Source organism: Mustela nivalis (genome assembly GCF_964662115.1).
Source record: "Mustela nivalis genome assembly, chromosome: 12".
Classification (NCBI taxonomy): Eukaryota; Metazoa; Chordata; class Mammalia; order Carnivora; family Mustelidae; genus Mustela; species Mustela nivalis.
In genome coordinates this window covers 101,988,613-102,006,439 of record NC_139031.1, presented here as the reverse complement: position 1 = coordinate 102,006,439, position 17,827 = coordinate 101,988,613, and the positions used below count along the sequence as shown (strand labels likewise).

At 39.1% G+C, this 17,827-nt stretch overlaps 1 protein-coding gene across 20 annotated transcripts in view; it reads left to right on the top strand.

Moving 5' to 3' along the window:
- Positions 1-17,827, top strand: part of SUGCT (succinyl-CoA:glutarate-CoA transferase) — an 808,589-nt gene that overhangs the window by 347,749 nt on the left and 443,013 nt on the right. For all 20 annotated transcript variants that reach the window (XM_082692660.1, XM_082692659.1, XM_082692656.1 and 17 more), the window contains one exon: positions 13,502-13,573. In XM_082692660.1, the coding sequence (XP_082548786.1) occupies positions 13,502-13,573 (72 nt within the window). The remainder of the gene's footprint in view (positions 1-13,501; positions 13,574-17,827) is intronic.

The window sequence follows — 17,827 nt, the reverse complement described above, 5'->3', positions numbered from 1 at the left end:
TTATCTAAATAATTAGCTATCATATTAAAAAACTGAAATTATTGGGTGGAAAATATGGATTAAGGTAAACTAAGTTATAGCATTTTTCTTTTGGCATATAGTCAAAGACTTTATTTAAGGACTTGTATACAATTGCCAGCAGAGTTTATCCATTAGGGGGTATATTAAATCAGACCTTAAGTAATTCACTTAATTGGTGAAACTAACCCTAAAGAAAATGAAAGATCACACTCATTGTCATTAACACTTTCTGGAACAGTGTTTTGTGGAGTTAGTTTTGGGAAATACCAGTTTAAAATCTCTAGTTAATCTCTAGTTGTTATTGTTGTTGTTTTTGCCCTGTGCTAGGCAAATAGACATCGAGTCCATAAGATATAGACCCAACCTTCTCATTTGGCCCAACCTGCTCATTTGCTGCTTCCCAGAACTTTTCTAGCAAGAGAACTCCAGTCGTATATTGATCCTGAATTTCCATCATATAGCACAGTTTAGGAAATCTATGATTAAGTCTTTTTTGGTTCTAACAAACAGAAATTCAGTCAAACTAATTCTGATAAATAGAGATGAGGCAGATAAGAGGGGGTGGTTACTGTAAGGCTATAGAGATTTTTCAGAACCAAAAGCATAGTCTGGTGTCATGAGAATCAGGATACAATCAGACAGGGAGCAGGAGCAGTTACTTGGTCCATATCTGTTTCTTTTGTGTAATCTCATCTTTTGTCTCAGTTGTGGCCTTTCTGAGGCTTTCTTAGTTACTTACTTAAGCCTACTGTGGCCATCTCAGCCCTACCTGAACATGATGTTTGAATTCTCAAGTTAGTGTAATTGATCCCTGTCCAGTGAATCCATTAGCTGGCTTGGGATTGGTATCCATACTATTCTAGTCAACCAGGGATGAGGAATGGTCAGCCACATGAAGTGTGGAGGTGCTTCTTCAAGTGGGGTTTGGAATGGAGTGGAAATTAAACATATTTAATGCCATTGAGATGAGGGACTATAGTGTTTGAAGACACAGGGAATGGGTAAGTTATTTCCAGCACATTCTGTTATTATGCATAAAAATTCTTAAAAAAAAAAAAAGACTATTTATTTATTTATTTGACAGAGGGCACAAATAGGCAGAGAGGCAGGCAGAGAGAGCGGAGGAAGCAGGCTCCCTGACGCACAGAGAGTCCTGGGCTCCATCCCAGGACCTTGGGATCATGACCTGATCCAAAGGCAGAGGCTTTAACCCACTGAGCCACCCAGACGCCCCTATGCATAAAAATTCTTATGCAGAACAAGTTTCCACCTTCATTTACAGAACGTGAGTCCCATAGGAACTAATATATAACAGTTATTCATATAGATAAACTCTAAAATAAAGCAGAATCTCCTGCTACCTTTGACTTTGTAGCTAATATGACCTGTTAATGTTGACAGGGATGCACAGAAGTACCAAATATCTTCTCTTTTAAGTGCTTATGGAGACCAGAAAGGAATTATTGCTTTCTTCACCTTCTGACCTACTGGAAGGACTTACTGAAAATTCTTCTCAGGTTGTTTGTAAGAATGCTGTGCTGTTAAGTTACTTTGGAAGGGAAAGCCTCCTAGTTGGTCTAAATTTTGATGCAAAATAACTTTGCATAACACTCCCATGACCTCAGTCATGGTGTATGTGCCCATGTGAGTCCAACTTTTTTGGGTCACCAGTGATTAGAACAGGAATGTGTAGAATAATATTCAGAGTGCATTGTTTCTTCTTTTGAGAGAATTTCATGAAATGTAAATGGTTGGGGAGCATTTTGAGATCTCTTTCTCTAGTAATTCGGCCTGACTCCTTCTGTTGAATGAGAAGTCTTATTTCCCCGTTTCTTGTAGCCATACACAGAAGACTCTACTGACCTTTCCAACGACAGATTCAGGCTTGACTCAGTATCCAGATGCATGTAGACTTGAGACAAGAAGTAATTCATCCATGCTTAATTCTGACAATTTTGCCTTCTGATTATTAGTTTCCCAGGGAGATAATTTATGGAACATTTAGTCTTCCAAGATTCTGGCTTCTACTATGGTTCTTTCTCACTCTACAGTGGTAATTCATCACCTTGGTGTCTACCTTAATCTCACATACACGTTAGATGCCCTGAGTTAGGCTCCCAGGTCCTGATCACCTGGGACCAGTCCAGACCCTGAAAATTCAGAAAAGTCTGAATTTGTAGCCTACCACCTTTTCTATCACTTTCCTTAGAAATGTTTGCAGATATTTAAGACAGATCTTTCCTGTGCCCCTTTTCTGACCCTTGAGTTGACTTGTTTTAGATACTTGATTATCCCATGAGGACTGCATCTTACCTCTTCCTGTGAGTTAGCAGGGCCTTACTAAAGTGCTTGTTCTCCACCGTGTAACTTCAGTAGCTTCCCATGATTTTTGGCCAAGTCCAAAGATGTTTTGAGAATCTGTAGAGTTTGATTCCAAGCCTCTGTACAGGAACCATTTTATACTGGGTGAAAAATAAATTTCAATTCCAGTTCACATCTAGTTACTTGGTAGCAACTATCTGGAGGGTCTGATGGAAAGAATACTAAGGGTGATCCTATATGCTTCAAGATGGAGTACCAGAGTTCCATAAAAACCTCTGTCTTGGATACTGCATTGGGGTGATGATGAAGGAATTGGTGGCTGGAGGTAGTGGCAGTATGAATGAATCCTTGCCCAATGGGAGATGCTAGGAGAATTCTCTTCATATTCAAAGGATGGCAGCTTCCTTGCCTCCAAATATCATGACGGGCTGAGAAAACCTTGGCTATGAGTGTTAGGGAGATAAGGGAAGAGATCTTTCAGCCAACTAAAATGGCCTCTGAAAAGGGACATTGTACATGGGCTAAATTTTGGCCATGGAAAGAAGAAGTCCTTAATTAGGGAGACTATGTCCCACATTGTTCCAACTATAGGACCTATATTCTTCAGCTCTCCTAAAACTTAATCTTCACCTTTAAATTTAGGCAATCATCAGTGAGGAAGGAAGCTTGTGGAAATCCATGCTAAGTATATTTGCCATTATCAGTACATGCCTGTCTTTGAATCATTGACACTTCCTCATCTCTTCTACTGCATGATGTCCAGTTTTGCCACCATGCCTTCTCTATAGTAACAGCTCCCAAAATGCCTAGTTTGCTGTGATCTAGCATTAATACATTGGCTTTGATTTAACAAAATGTACGAAGCGCCTGTCATGCTAGATATTGTCCTGGATGTTAGGTGTAACTACAGTGGGCTCTACATTCTTTTCTTCCCACCAGACCTTCACAGGTCACTCTCTTTGCTTCATATGTCTTTGTGCAAAGGCTCAGGCTTCTGCTTTTGTCTCCGACTCTGAGTTACTCATCTACTTAACTGCCTGGTTCCTGTCCCTCTACCTTTTGCCTTATCTTCACAATTTCTTGTGCAGGAATTTGGAGGAAAGACTTTGGGCCTCTTTCCTATCAGTGGGACCCTGTAACTTCTGTCTGTACATCTCAGTGGCCAACTGCCTGCAGTAGGACTTTCAAGAATTATTCGGTCAGAATTTCTCGCCCTGTCCCCTACCTGTACCTCTGTACTTTATCTTGCTGACTGCTTTCCTGAGCCATGTTATTCAAACCTTTCAGACTCTGGGCTGAAAATTCTTCTGTCACTGGACTTGTACCCAGTGACTCTTTAGGTCTAGAGTGTAGGTCTAATGTCAGAGCCTCACCCCAACTCTCTTCCTACTGTGGATGTCCTATGTTTTGTCACTGAAAAATATTGAAATATAATGGAATTAAGCTATGTTTGGAAAACCTTGTTGGCAAGCCACTCTGTGATCTACATTAGAATATAGTTATTCTATTTTAATTTTTATTTTTTTAGAATATTCTTATTTTAATTACAGTTAATATCCTTTTCTAGCTTGATTTTTTGCTTGAAAGTGACATCTTGAATAAAGTTCTGGTCTGTGAATGCTTTGAACTGGTCTGAGATCAGTGTAGGCTTGCTGTCAGAAATAATATTTTCATGGATAGTCTGTAACTAGTATGGGTCTGGTTATGGGATTGCTGTAATATGTTTGAGATATAACTAGTATGGGACTGTGGTTGCTACAACATGCAGAGAACACTTTAAAAATGCTTAATGCAGGGGTGCCTGGGTGGCTCAGTTGGTTAAGCCTCCAACTCTTGATTTTTGGCTCAAGTCATGACTTCAGGGTTGTGAGATTGAGCTCCACATTGGGCTCTGTACTGAGCATGGAGTCTACTTGAGATTCTCTCTCCCTCCTTGCCGCTCCCTGCTACTCGCTCTCTCTTAAAAAAAAAAAAAATTAATACAGTCAAGAAATTTTTACCTTGAAGTGCTCCTGAAAAATCAATATGGACTTGTCTAAGATTTTTGTCGCTTGCCATTAAATGGTAGGCACTTTTGGTAGGCTATTTCAAATAATCTGACTTACCATTCTTTATAGTGAAATCTATTGAGGATCATCAAAATCAGTTCCTGGCCCATACCATCCAGTAAAAATAGCACCATGTGACATATTCCATTGTGTCCAAGATGCATGATGACTGCATCTTTTATGATGACAGCAGGCTTTCATGACAAAGGACTTATTCTATAAGAAAAATAACACCCATTGACAGTTTGTGAAGAATATAGAAACAATAAGACAGCTTCCATTTTCTTCTTTGCCACTGTCTCCATATCCAGTGTCAGAAACTGGGTGATTGAAGACCGCAGACCTATTTGATTTTAGTGAGATTGAATTGATTTGAAGAACCTCCAGTATATTTTTGAACAGTCAGATTTCCTGTGGAATTGGAAAATCCCGGCCTGGATCTGGGATTGCAGGAGATCACCACATCATGTCTCTCTCAAGGCTATTCTACAATTCAAGGCCAGGGTTTGTATTTAGAAATAAGACTTCAAAGTGGCTTATTCACGATGATGAAGATGTCCAGACAAAGCCAAATAGTAGGCGAGATGAAGGACTCCTGGCCTTACTTATCCACTTGTTGCAGGGTCCCATCCCGTGGAGGACACTGTTCTTGAGTTGTAAGCGGGTTTGTGCCTCGTTGCCATCTGGCTCAGCCAGCTTCGGCACCATAAGGTGAACTGAACTGTTTGTGGTAGGAAATATTGCTCTATATTTGTCACGATGTACTAGCACAGACCCAAAGTCAGTAACTGCTTGACATTCCAGAAAACGTTCTCATGGCAGTGAGTTAAACTTCAGGGAATGTCTTTTTCCAGTGGATGATGAAGTCATTTAGCAACAGTTACCTTTTGTGGAAGAAAATTGTGTTAAGACTTAGGTAGCCCCAGGAGGCCCAGGAGTTTTTGCTCTTGTTTTTGAAGTAGATGCACTACTCATTGTGTACTTTATTTAGACCAGAGGAAATACTTATGTGTCAATATGATAGCTTAAGAGGGTGACACAGAAAGTTTCAGTTTTACTTTTTTTTTTTCATTTTCCTCTTGACCGTCTGGTATATTGAGTTGCTGTAGAACTTCTGGAGGTATTTCTGTGGTTTTAATCATAGGCAGTTCAATAATTAAGAGATTATCCATCCAGGTTAGCATGCCTGGAAACTGGGAAAGCAGAGCATCTAGGAAGCAATAGAAAATTCCAAGAGCAATGGGAATTCCAACTTGACCCTTTTATTTCTCTGACATCATGTCTGCTCAGTGTTCTGTACCCCTGTATCTTATATGGCCAGCCTTCAGTCTCTCAATGGGGTCCCTTTTATACCTGAAACTGCTGTAACCAGAGGAACTGAACTCTAACTCTGTCTTCATGTTTCCCAGATTGCTTCTAAGTCATGCAGTTTCCTTGGGATGGCTAATCCCTTGACCCATCAGTATTTTTCTCAGTCTGAGAAACACCTACTTCCCCAAGAAAGGAAGTATGTTGTGACTAGAATGTGAAGAAAATTGTCAAGTTTCTGTGTGATCTCCCCTACCAGTGACACTTGTCACCCTTGAATCAGCACAACCCCCAGCAAGGAGCATTTCTTTTCCTGGAAATAATAAATCTGGTGTCCTAAGAGGAATGGCTTGGGTTTGGCCTCGTCCTTTTAAAGCTGTAAACACTGGTCCCTGTTTCCCTCTCCCTCAGCATTTCATGCAGAAGCAGTGGCTTCTTTTTTCCTGAGGCCTGAATTCCTTATATGAGAAATTCTCTAGCCATGAGAGTACATAGCCCAATTAGGTACTTTTGATGCGAATTCCCCCTGTGATGGAAAGCCTGTTAGCAATGTGTGTGTAGGGCATGTTGTCACTTGTTCAGTATGGATAGTGAGACTAAGGTAATAAGAAGAAAGAGAGGAGTTGTTTGGAGATAGATGAAGGCCCAAAAGTCAGGATCTAAGGGCTTAGAGCACAGTTGGAAGTACCTTTTAGGTAGATGCAGTATATTAGTAATTGTTTAATAATAATGCTATCTATTGAGTCCCTACTCTTTGGCAATGAGTCTATGGATCTTATACTGTGGCTCTCACATCTCACTGGATCTGCTTCATTTCATCAAGCACTGAATCAAGTATTTAACAAGGTGACCATCCATGGTCTCCTGTTTTTCCACGTTGGATGTACAAGCATCTCCTTCATGACTGTTCTTTGACTTCATCAGGATTTCTTATCCACTGACATCTTTCCTTTTGCCCTATCTATAGCCTCCTCCTCCTCCTTCACCATCTTTTTCCATATCCAATTAGACCATGGCCCATCACCCAGTAACATTATGGCCAGTTTTCCAATTTTCCTGCATCTTTTACTTTTTTGTTATTTTCATCTGACAATATCCCAGTAAATGCAAATATCCATTTGTTTTATGTCTGTGACTGAGAGATATTGGAGACTATCACTCAGTGGGGCTTCCAACACGACTACGTGTATCTTGTCACTCGGCTGTTCCACTCTTCAGTGGGACGTCAGAACTCATACACTCTTTTCAGGCTTCCAGTTTCATGTGTCCCAACCCTGCTCTCAGTTGCTGACCTCACTCCTTATTTCATAGGAAAGTAGAAGCATTTAGTGGGAACTCATTCATCTTCCTACAACCACACCAACATGGCACCTGCATGTGCTCAGTCTGTGTTCTCTGTATGTTGTTGATTCTTTTTCTTCACAACCAGATTTATCAAACAGATGTTTGCATGTGCTCTCCCCATTCTCTTAACTGTTACTTTGTCCCGGATTCACTTCAAAGTTCATTCGATCCACATTGTGATACCAGAACAGCATTTGTTGAGGGAAGGAAAGACCACCTTGTGGGCATTCTTTGGTCCTCCTCTTACTCCTGTGGCTAACTCCTCTTCTGCTTGGACTTGAGATGGGGGTGACCTTCAGACTCATCCCTTGGCTCCCCACTTTTTTCCTATTCAACTGTTGAACTCTTCCTACATGACTTCATCTGTATGATGGCTTCGCTTATAGATTATAATAAACCATTCTCAAGTTCTCCCTACAGTTCAGACTTGCATCTGGTCTCCAAGTTCTGTTCATTTGGAATCTCCACAGGAGTATCTCAAAAGCTCCTCAGAAACCTAAAGCTCACCATGACATCTTGCTTTCCCCCAGTCTTCACCTCTTGACCATCACATTCAAGTCATTACCAACTATAGCAGATTTTACCACCTAAATATATTTTTTGAAGTTTTTATTTTAATTTCAGTTAATTAACATGCAGTATTATACTAGTTTCAGGTGTATAATATAGTGATTCAGCACCTCCATACATCACCCAGTGCTCACCATGACAGGTGCCCTCCTTTTTTTTAAATTTATTTTTTATTTTCAGCATAACAGTATTCATTATTTTTGCACCATACCCATGCTCCATGCAATCCGTGCCCTCTATAATACCCACCACCTGGTACCCCGACCTCCCACCCCCAGCCCCTTCAAAACCCTCAGGTTGTTTTTCAGAGTCCATAGTCTCTCATGGTTCACCTCCCCTTCCAATTTCCCCCAACTCCCTTCTCCTCTCTTTCTCCCCATGTCCTCCATGCTATTTGTTATGCTCCACAAATAAGTGAAACCATATGATAATTGACTCTCTCTGCTTGACTTATTTCACTCAGCATAATCTCTTCCAGTCCCATCCATGTTGCTACAGAAGTTGGGTATTCGTCCTTTCTGATGGAGGCATAATGCTCTATAGTGTATATGGACCACATCTTCCTTATCCATTCGTCCGTTGAAGGGCATCTTGGTTCTTTCCACAGTTTCCATGGTTTCCACAGGCGACCGTGGCCATTGCTGCTATAAACATTGGGGTACAGATGGCCCTTCTTTTCACTACATCTGTATCTTTGGGGTAGAACAGTGTGGAGATTCCTTAAGAAATTAAAAATAGAACTTTCCTATAACCCTGCAATTGCACTCCTGGGTATTTACCCCAAAGACAGGTGCCCTCCTTAATCCCCATCTCCCATTTCACCTAGACCCTCACCCATCTCCTCTGTGGTGACCATTAGTTTGTTCTCTATAATTAAGAGTCTGTTTTTTGGTTTGTCTTTCTCTCTTTTTTCCCTTTGCTCATTTTTTAAAATTCCACATATAAATGAAGTCATATGAGATTTGTATTTCTCTGACTGACTTATTTCACTTAGCATGATACTCTGTAGCTTCTTCCATGTCATTATGAATGACAAGATTTGATTCTTTTTTATGGCTGAATAACCATTGTGTGTGTGTATGTGTGTGTATACTATATCTTCCTTACGCATTCATCAATTGATGGACACTTGGGCTGCTTTCATAATATGGCTACTGTAAATAATGCTGCTCTAAATATTTCTTGATTCTGTTTTTTTCCATCTCTGTTGTCAGGGCCCTAATCTAATACATGATGACTTAAAAAAATTAAACCTAATTTTGTTTTTGAAATAACAGTAGATTCATATGTATTTTAAGAAATAATAGAGATAGATCTTGTGTACCCATTACCCAGTTCACTCCATTTTCAGATTATATGAAACTATAGTGCAGTGTCACTCAGGATACTGATATGGATTCAATCAAGATACAGAATATTATCATCATGCCAAGGATGATTCCTGCTGTCCTTTTTTAAAAAAATCCATAAATTTTAGTTTTTAGAGCAGTTTTAGGTTCAGAAAAAAATTCAACAGGAGGTACAGAGATTTTCTGTATACCTTCTTCCCTACCCGTGCACAGCCTCCCCCCATTGTCAACATCCCTCACCGGAGTGCTATGTTTGTTATAACTTCTATAACTACACTGACATAGTATAGTCAAAGTTTGCAGTTGACATTAGAGTCCACAACACACAAATTGGTGTTGTACACTCTGTGGGTTTGGACAAATGTATAATAACATGTAGGCATCATCATAGTATCATGCAGAGTATTTTCACTGCCCTAAAATTCCTCTGTGTTCTATTTATCTCTTTCTGTTCCCAGTCCCTGGCAACCATTGATCCTTTTACTGTACCCATAGTTTTGCCTTTTTCAGAATGTCATATAGCTGGGATCATACCCTTTGTAGTCTAGTGAGCCTGGCTTCTTTAATTTAGTGGTATGCATTTAAGGTTCCTCCGTGTCTTTCATGTCTTGATAACTCATTTCTTTTTAGCATGGAATAATACTCCATTGTCTGGATATTTATTTATCCATTTACTCACTGAAGGACAGTCAGTCAGTCACGTGGCCACACTGTTGGTGTTTTCTTCTGACCATGCTTTCTCATTTTTTTACAATATGGATAGATTGGGAATTTTCCAGATTTTCAATTTCTGCTGCCCTTTTTCCATGGTGCTCCAGGCTGGGAAATCCAGGACCCCAGCAGAGGCAGATTTGGTATCTGGTGAGGGCCTACTTCGTGATTCGCAGATGGCCATGTTCTTGCTTCTGCTAATCTTAAAAATAAACTTGGCGATTATTTTTAAAGTGAAAATAGGTTTATTTGGGAATAACAGATAACTGTGACTCAGGACATACAAGCTATGGCAAAAGCAAGGCAAGTTCAAACAAAGAAGAGGAGGAATGTCATTTTATGGAGATGAAGGAGGAAGTTGGGAGGATTTGTTTTGAATGAGAGACCACCAGAGGAAAGCAAGAGTTCAGGGTGATGATGGTTTCTCACTTGCTGAGCTGCAGGGGCTGTTGATTTCGTGTAGAGGATTCAGTGGACACGTGGCCTTTGAACAACATGGGTTTGAACTGCACCGGTTCATTTATACTTCGAGATTTTCCCATAAGTACAGTACAGTACTATAAATGTATTTTCTCTTCCTTATGACTTTCTTAACATTTTCTTTTCTCTAACTTTCTTTACTAGAAGAATATGGGTATATAATACCTCTAAGATTAAAAATATGTTAGCAGACTATCGATGGTATTGGTAAGGCTTATGGTCAATAGTAGGCTATCAGTAGTTAAGTTTGGGGGAGTCAAAAGTTATACTTGGATTTTCAACTGTGTTTCGGGGCATTGGTGTGGTTCAGGGGTCAAATGTACATCTTTTCCTGTGAGGTCTGTAATCGATCCTTCTTTCCTATTGATGATTCTTCTGTTGGGGTCTGTAACTGACAGTTCTTCTTGTAATTGACACCGAGTGGTATGACTTTTTCCTTCTAGTCTCCTGACTTCAATTTAGTGAGATTTCCCTTTATTAATTATTGCACTCATAATACCATCATACTGAGATTAGGGTTTTAACATGTGAAACTTGGGCGGACATAATTATTTAGTCATCAGCCAATAGTATTGTTTTAAGTTTTTACTTAAAATATATTTATTAAATATACACTGTAGCAATAGTAACAGGGGACAAATAAGTATTTCAAGAGCTCATTTTTACCTTCATCCTTACAAATCTATTTGGTGACCTTTAATTGTGTTTGGTGGTTTAGCTACTAATCAGTCTTCATTTTCCTATGATCATTAACTAGTTCTCTGTGCTCGAAATTTTACAAATTATATATTGATAAAGAAATATTTCATGGTATAGTTAAGGCTTAAGGAAGAAACTCTTCTGCATTAATTAAAAGGAAATGAGTATCTTCCAAAATGTAAACTGGCTGAATATCATGTCACTAATCTAAAATTTTTGAAAGTCTTTTTTCACATTATTCTTGGTAACACACATTTTCACTTCACATTACTTACCCACTCCCCGACTTAGACAAAACAAAACAAAGCAAAACAAACATGCAAGCAGACAACGTGTGTATCTTCACGCTGTCAACTATGTTGTTGAGACATCTCTGCTTAAAATCCTCTGCCCCTCTCTCACAGGTCCACTGCAAATTCCCTTTCTGTGGTTTGAGAAACACTAATGCATTATTTATAATACTAACTTTGCTTTTACCCTGTGAACTGGGAAAATAATCATTTAAAATAGTTCATGTCTTATCTTTTGAGTAGCATTCATTACCAAAGCAAGCAAAAATGTAAATAGAATAAACCCCATTACAGTGTTTTGCTTGAGATTCATTTTAGCCACAATCCTATTACATGGGAGCAGTTATCTGAGAGATTCATTACATTTTAAACCACTTATTCATTGCCTGACACTCTTCAGATATCAGGTTAGGCCTGGTAGGTAGAATAAAAAGAAAACCTACAAACTACCAGCTTGGGTCTCCCAGCACCCCACTGCAGGACTTTGAGCAATGACAGGAATGCTGTCTATCTGTGCTGATTTGGCAGCTACCAGCCGCATGTAGCTATGGAAGGCTTGACTTGTAGTCAGTGCATCTGTGAACTGAACTGTTACTTTAATTTTTTCCTAATAGCATCTCTATTGAGATATAATTCACATGTCCTATAATCTGGCTATTTGAAGTGGACAGTTCGGTGATTTTTGGTGTATTCACAGAGTTGTTCCACCATTACCACAGTTGTGGAACCTTTTCATCATCCCCACAAGAAACCAAGTACTCAGTTATAGTTGCTCCTCAAATTCTCCCAATGTTCTCCGCCATGGGTGACCGCTAAGCTTTCTGTTATCTATGGATTTGCCTATTTTGGACATTTCATAGAAATGCAATCACAATATGTGGTCTTTTGTGAATGGCTAATTTGATTTTAGTTTAATTATATTCAATAGCCACGTGTGCATAGTGGCTACCGTTAGAAGCAAGTGTAGTGGAAGACCCCTTGCAGATCCTTAAGGAATGCTGAAGGCTAAGAAGAAAATCATGAGAGGGGGCATATGTAATATAGGTCAAGAGATTGGAGATGAACCAAAGTTGGAGCCTAGAAATAAGATAGATTCCTGGAGGAAGGGATGGTTAACAGTACCAAATAATACAGCGGGGTCAAGAAGGTATAGTGTCAGTGTAGTGTTGGGGTAAGAATCCTGATGACAAAGAGCATCAGAATATGGTATTGGTGAAGAAGTATAGGCAGGTAGAAATTTTGTATCTTTTAGGGATGGAGAGAAGGAAGAAAATCTCAAGATAGTTTGAGAAGCATGTCAGGACTGATGGAAATTTTGTTTTCCTGTGTTAATATTTTTAGTGTAGGCCTGAGCCTAATTGTAGGTGGAGAAAAAGGACTCAGTGGGAATGAAGAGATTAAAGATGACCACAGGGTTCTGAAGGATGTGAGTGAAGGTGGGACCAGGGTTAGCATAGGAGCAAGCCCTGGCAAGGAAGATAGAGGTCATCTTTCTCAGAGGCAGCGGTAAGTGAAGAAAAACTAGGTGAAGATACAGAACAATTTTTATGTAAAAAGGAAGGAAACGAAAGAAACTCATTTACTTAAGGAAAAATGGGGACGAGGCCTTCTGAGGGTAAAGGTTGGTTCCTCCAGCCAGCACTGTGATCAAATGTGAAGGGAGTTCTCCAGAGTGTCTAGGACTCTGGGAGGTGGGAGTATCAATTATTTATATTCTTTTTGCTGCTCTAAGAAATATGTCTCCTAGAAGCGACAAACATTTTTCAGGTACATAAAACCACATGAGGTACACAGATTCACATGTGCCAATTTTCACTTACAGAAGAGAGATGATGTCCAAGAGTTTACATTTGAGATCTTCAAAGATGAAATCTATCAGCTTAGGAACCTCCCTCCCTCCCTCCCTCCTTCCTTCCTTCCTTCCCTTCATTCTTCTTACATTTCGTAGAAAGCTGTGTACCCTCTTGCTCTTTGCCCTCCAAGGAAAAATGGAAACAAAGAAAGCATAAAACTTTGGAATAGCCAAACAAATCATACAGTAATGAATATAGAATTTTGTGTTACTATTACAACAAAACTATTTTAGTTTAGTTTAGAATTTTCTTTATTTTTCTAAGTTCCCTACCCCTACCCATGTTACAACAGTTAGTGGAAGAGTTGGAGAGTGCTTTGAAAATGCCACATAGAAATAACTATGCATATATAAAAGCAAAATATACTAATTAATTGATATAATTTTAATTAATAATGTTGATTTAGAACATGCTTTCTGTGTAGAAGTTTTAGAAATTGAAGCTAACTTCTGTGGTATTTTCAATATATAAATTTATATATTTATGTATTCATTTATTTATTTTAGGCTTTTAAAACCAAGGATGGATATCTTGTGGTTGGAGCAGGAAACAATCAGCAGTTTGCTACTGTGTGCAAGGTAATCAATAATCAGTGGGATGGGCCAATGATCTATGCAATGACTTGTCACTGTCCTTAGGTCTATAGCTAGCTCGAGACCCCTACTTTCTCCCCTACCCTGTGCAATTTTTACACTCCAAATGCTATGGACATGGTCTGAATTAGCATACTGACTTTTTTTTTTTTTGAGGTATCTAGCTATATTTTGAAATGAACCAAAGTGTATAGTACCAACATGACCTCGACTATTACTCCAATGAGGAAAGGGAAAGAAAAAGAATTCATTTAAAAGGCATTTTTAGCATCAGGATATTTTTTCTTTTTGCTTTCCCTTTTTTTTTTCTTTTCTTTGTTAACAACGTGAGACCTAATTAAGCCCAAATACAATGTAATACCAAATTATTGTTTTAGCCACTAGAAAACCAAACATTTTTTTTCAAATTAGCCTTTGTTTAATGAGTACCTTTCTGCAGAGTTCATGTTTTAACTTAAGTTTTAGCAATTAAGATTGTATTAAAAATGTTGTTCCTCAACAAGATTTTTTAAAAAAGGCCTTGGAGTCATTAAGGATAATTTTATGTTGACGATTTTAAGTTTTTGGCATCACTTGGATTTTTTTTATTTGATTTTTTACTACTAACCTAGATTTTTTTTTTTTTAAATTTAAGTCTTTCGGTTCCTGTTCACTTTTTCCAGTTCTAACCCCAGAAATATAATCTAGCTTTAAAAATTTACATTTAAGTTTTCATTTTAATTTCTCTTACAGGTAAAAAGAAGTCTTACCTGTTGAGGATGTTTTTCTGATGGGCAGTTTATTTTCTTGTAATAATTAATTATAGATAACCACTCACTTTGAGCCTTCAGGTTCATTAAAGATGCCTGTGAATTCCTTAGGGGGACCTTCTTTATTGTTATTAACTTCTTATGTACAAAAATTATTTATCACTGTGGCTCTTTTGTGCGAGAGGTTAATGAGCACAGCGGAAAACCACAGCAAAGCGGTGGGAAGTACCGCGGAGAAGGTGACAAATAGAGACAGTTCCTATTGCAGGAAAGGCTGGAACATCTGAGGTGGGAAAGAGGGGAGCTTTCATAACGGTGACTCTGAGTAAGCGGAGAGAAAATGGATTCAAACATTTGATCTAGGATCAAAGAATCTTTATTATGAACGGTCAATGTTAAAAATATGAAACATACGGAAGCCGTTGCCTGTGAAGTCATTTACGTACTCTAGCTGCAGAGATGTAAAAGCCAGTTCATTGCTATAAATGAGTACAGATTTTCTTCCTGGGCCATATGTTTTGGAGTTTTCTCTCTCCAGAAAGGGGGGTGGGGGGGGGGAATTACTGGTTGACATATTCTTCACTGTTGAAAATAACTGTACTGAATTCTTTTTATTTTTGATTCATTACTGCTGATCAGTTTGAAACTTTTGAACTTCCTCATAAATATCCATAAGAACGTTTTTTTGAAAAAGATTTTTGTTTCAAAGCGGAATATTTGCCATAAGTTTCAGTACTAAAATATGACTTATTGGGATGGTGTGTTATGATACATTTGTTTAAAAGGAGAGCATCAGAGGGCCTTTGAGAATGGCATACTTGACCTTTCTTTTACCATATGTGAGTTATGAATAATAATCCCTGTTATGAGGCTTAAGACAATGTCTATCAAATCCTTTGAGATACTCAAGAAAAGTTTTGTGAGTAGAGGATTTTAATGTTATTTCCATCATTTATAGGCATCTTGAACAACCTTGCAAACTGATTGACTTTATATATCCTTACATGTAAACTTGCCCTAAAAACCCTTTTAACCTAAGAAAAATGGCCTGTTTCCCTTTTCCATAAATAGTGGGTTTCTCCTAAGTACTTTTTGTTCAGATTTATCTATTACTGAGGGGCTTGCCATTCAAACTGGCCATGTGGAAGATGAGGTCCCCAGTTTTTTATAGTAAGCCCATCAATGGTTCTTTTGCCAAGTAAATAGTGAAAGATAGGGCAGCTCTATTTCCTAGGGAGAAATATAGCAGTATTGTCTGTGATGAATGCATAGAATTTACTTAGGCCTATTGTCTTTCCAAAATGGAATTTGATATACTGGCTGACTAATGCTACTTGGGGATGGGTCCTTTTAAGGAGCTCTTATTGTCAGGAATTAGAGTGAGAACAAGAGCAGGGGGTTCAAGGCTTGGCGTTCAGAAAATCTTTCTGCATATAAAGTGAACCTTGGCTTAGAACAAATCCTATTTTATGTCTCTTAACATGATACAGAAGAGTAGGGAACATGAGCATATGTAAGCTATTTTAAGCTGATTGATGCCAATACTAATGGGTATTCCTATTTGAAGTACATTGACATCCTTTTAAAAGTCATTTAGACTGAAGGTTTCTTGTATTGCAGGGAATGTGCATTGGTTCTCAACTTCAGCATGCAGAGGGAATCTCCTGGAGCTTCATTCCCCAAAATTTCGACTTAGCATGTCTGAGGTGGGGTACAGGAAACTCCAGTTCGAGTAAGCATTGTTGTTGATGCTGGAGTGGGTGGTCTGAGGACGTGATAGCAGACTTCTAAGGCATACCATGAGTCTTGACACTAGTTGGGTGACCTCTGGTGAGACACTTAATCTTGGCTAAGCATCTGTTTTCTTACAGTCAAATGAAGATTATGATATATAACTCTCCTAATATATAACTTTTGGAGTTTTGTAAGAGTTAGATTGGATAAGTAAAATACTCAGTCCAGTCCTGGCTCACAGAATGTGCTTTGTAAATGGCCTCTATAAAAATTAGGTTTGGAGATTCTGGTTCTGGATAAGATAGAGTAAGCACACTTCTCCCTGTCTCTTCCACTGAATATAATGATAAAACCTGGATAGAATGTATGGACCGACTCTAAGAGGATGCTGAAAAGTAAGTAGTGGTAGGTAAACCGGGGAAGAACACCAGAATTTAAAGTACCTCTGAAAAAAAAAATAAAGTACCTCTAGTGCTCCTGAGGGGCTTAGTCGGTTAAGCGTCTGTCTTCAGCTCAGGTCATGATCCCAGGGCCCCGGCATCAAGCCCTGCATCAGACTCCCTGCTCAGCTTCTCCCTCTCCCTCTGTGCTCTCCCTTCCTCTCTCTCTCTCAAATAAATAAATATTATCTTAAAAAACAAAACAAAACAAAACAAAACTGTCAAACCAGAATTAAGTTACCAGCTTTCTCTACAGTGATTTCCTTTCGTGGATACAGTGGAGCCAAAAACATGGAAATGGGCACTAGGAAACAGAGCTGAGTCCTAGGAGATGCCCTTTGTTCCTGGAGTGAGGAGCACGAAAGTGAGCTCTAATAGCGGAGAGAGTGTGGAAATCCTCAAAAAGAGGGAGGAATCTTTGTGGCTTTTTCCTCTGTCCTCCCACTGCTTGGCCTCCACCCTGGAAGTGTGCAGGGAAGTAGGCTAACTATAGGGGAGCCCCAGGGAACTGGAGGGAGTCTGCCGAGGGGGATGAGCTTTGGAAAGTGAGCTTTGAAGGTGTTTGTGAACTTGGGCTCTCAGCCCTGAGCTGCATGTACACTGATCTGATCTTAACCATCCCACCAAAGAAGTTGCAAACCAAGTTAACACACAGAATACTGCTCAGGAGGCAGCCTGAACATTAAGTGGGACACACGCAGGACGGACTCGAACAGCATCGCAGGGGCTTTGAGAACTGAACTAACACAAGAACCAAAGCACACAGAAGGCGGGTTGGGGCTTGCGGCCTGGACCTAACCAGATCAGTTGCTTGCTAAAAACAATAACAATAAAATGTTGCTGTAGGATTTAAACAAGACCCAGAGGCCCATAATATACTATTTAAAACATCCAGGATACAATCCAAAATTACTCAGCATATGAAGAACCAGAGCTTGCATGAGAAAAGACAGTCAATAAATGCCAATGCCAAGAGGACACAGATGTTGGGATTAACTTACAAAGACTTTAAAACAGCTATTATAAAAATGCTCCAACGGGCATCACAGACACTGTTGAAATAAATGGGAAAGGAGAAATGTCCAGCAGAGAAAAAGAAGGTAGGAAGAAGAACCAGCTAGAAACTGGAGAACCGAACCATATGACCACCAAATAAAAAAAAGAAACCCCTCACCAGATGAGCCCAATAATACAACGGAACTAAGCCAAGGAACTTAGAATAGGTAAATAGAAATTATTCAATCTGGTACAACAGAGAGAAAGAGAAAAAAAGATGGTCCCCTCCCCCAAGAAATGGAAGAAAGAAAGAACAGATT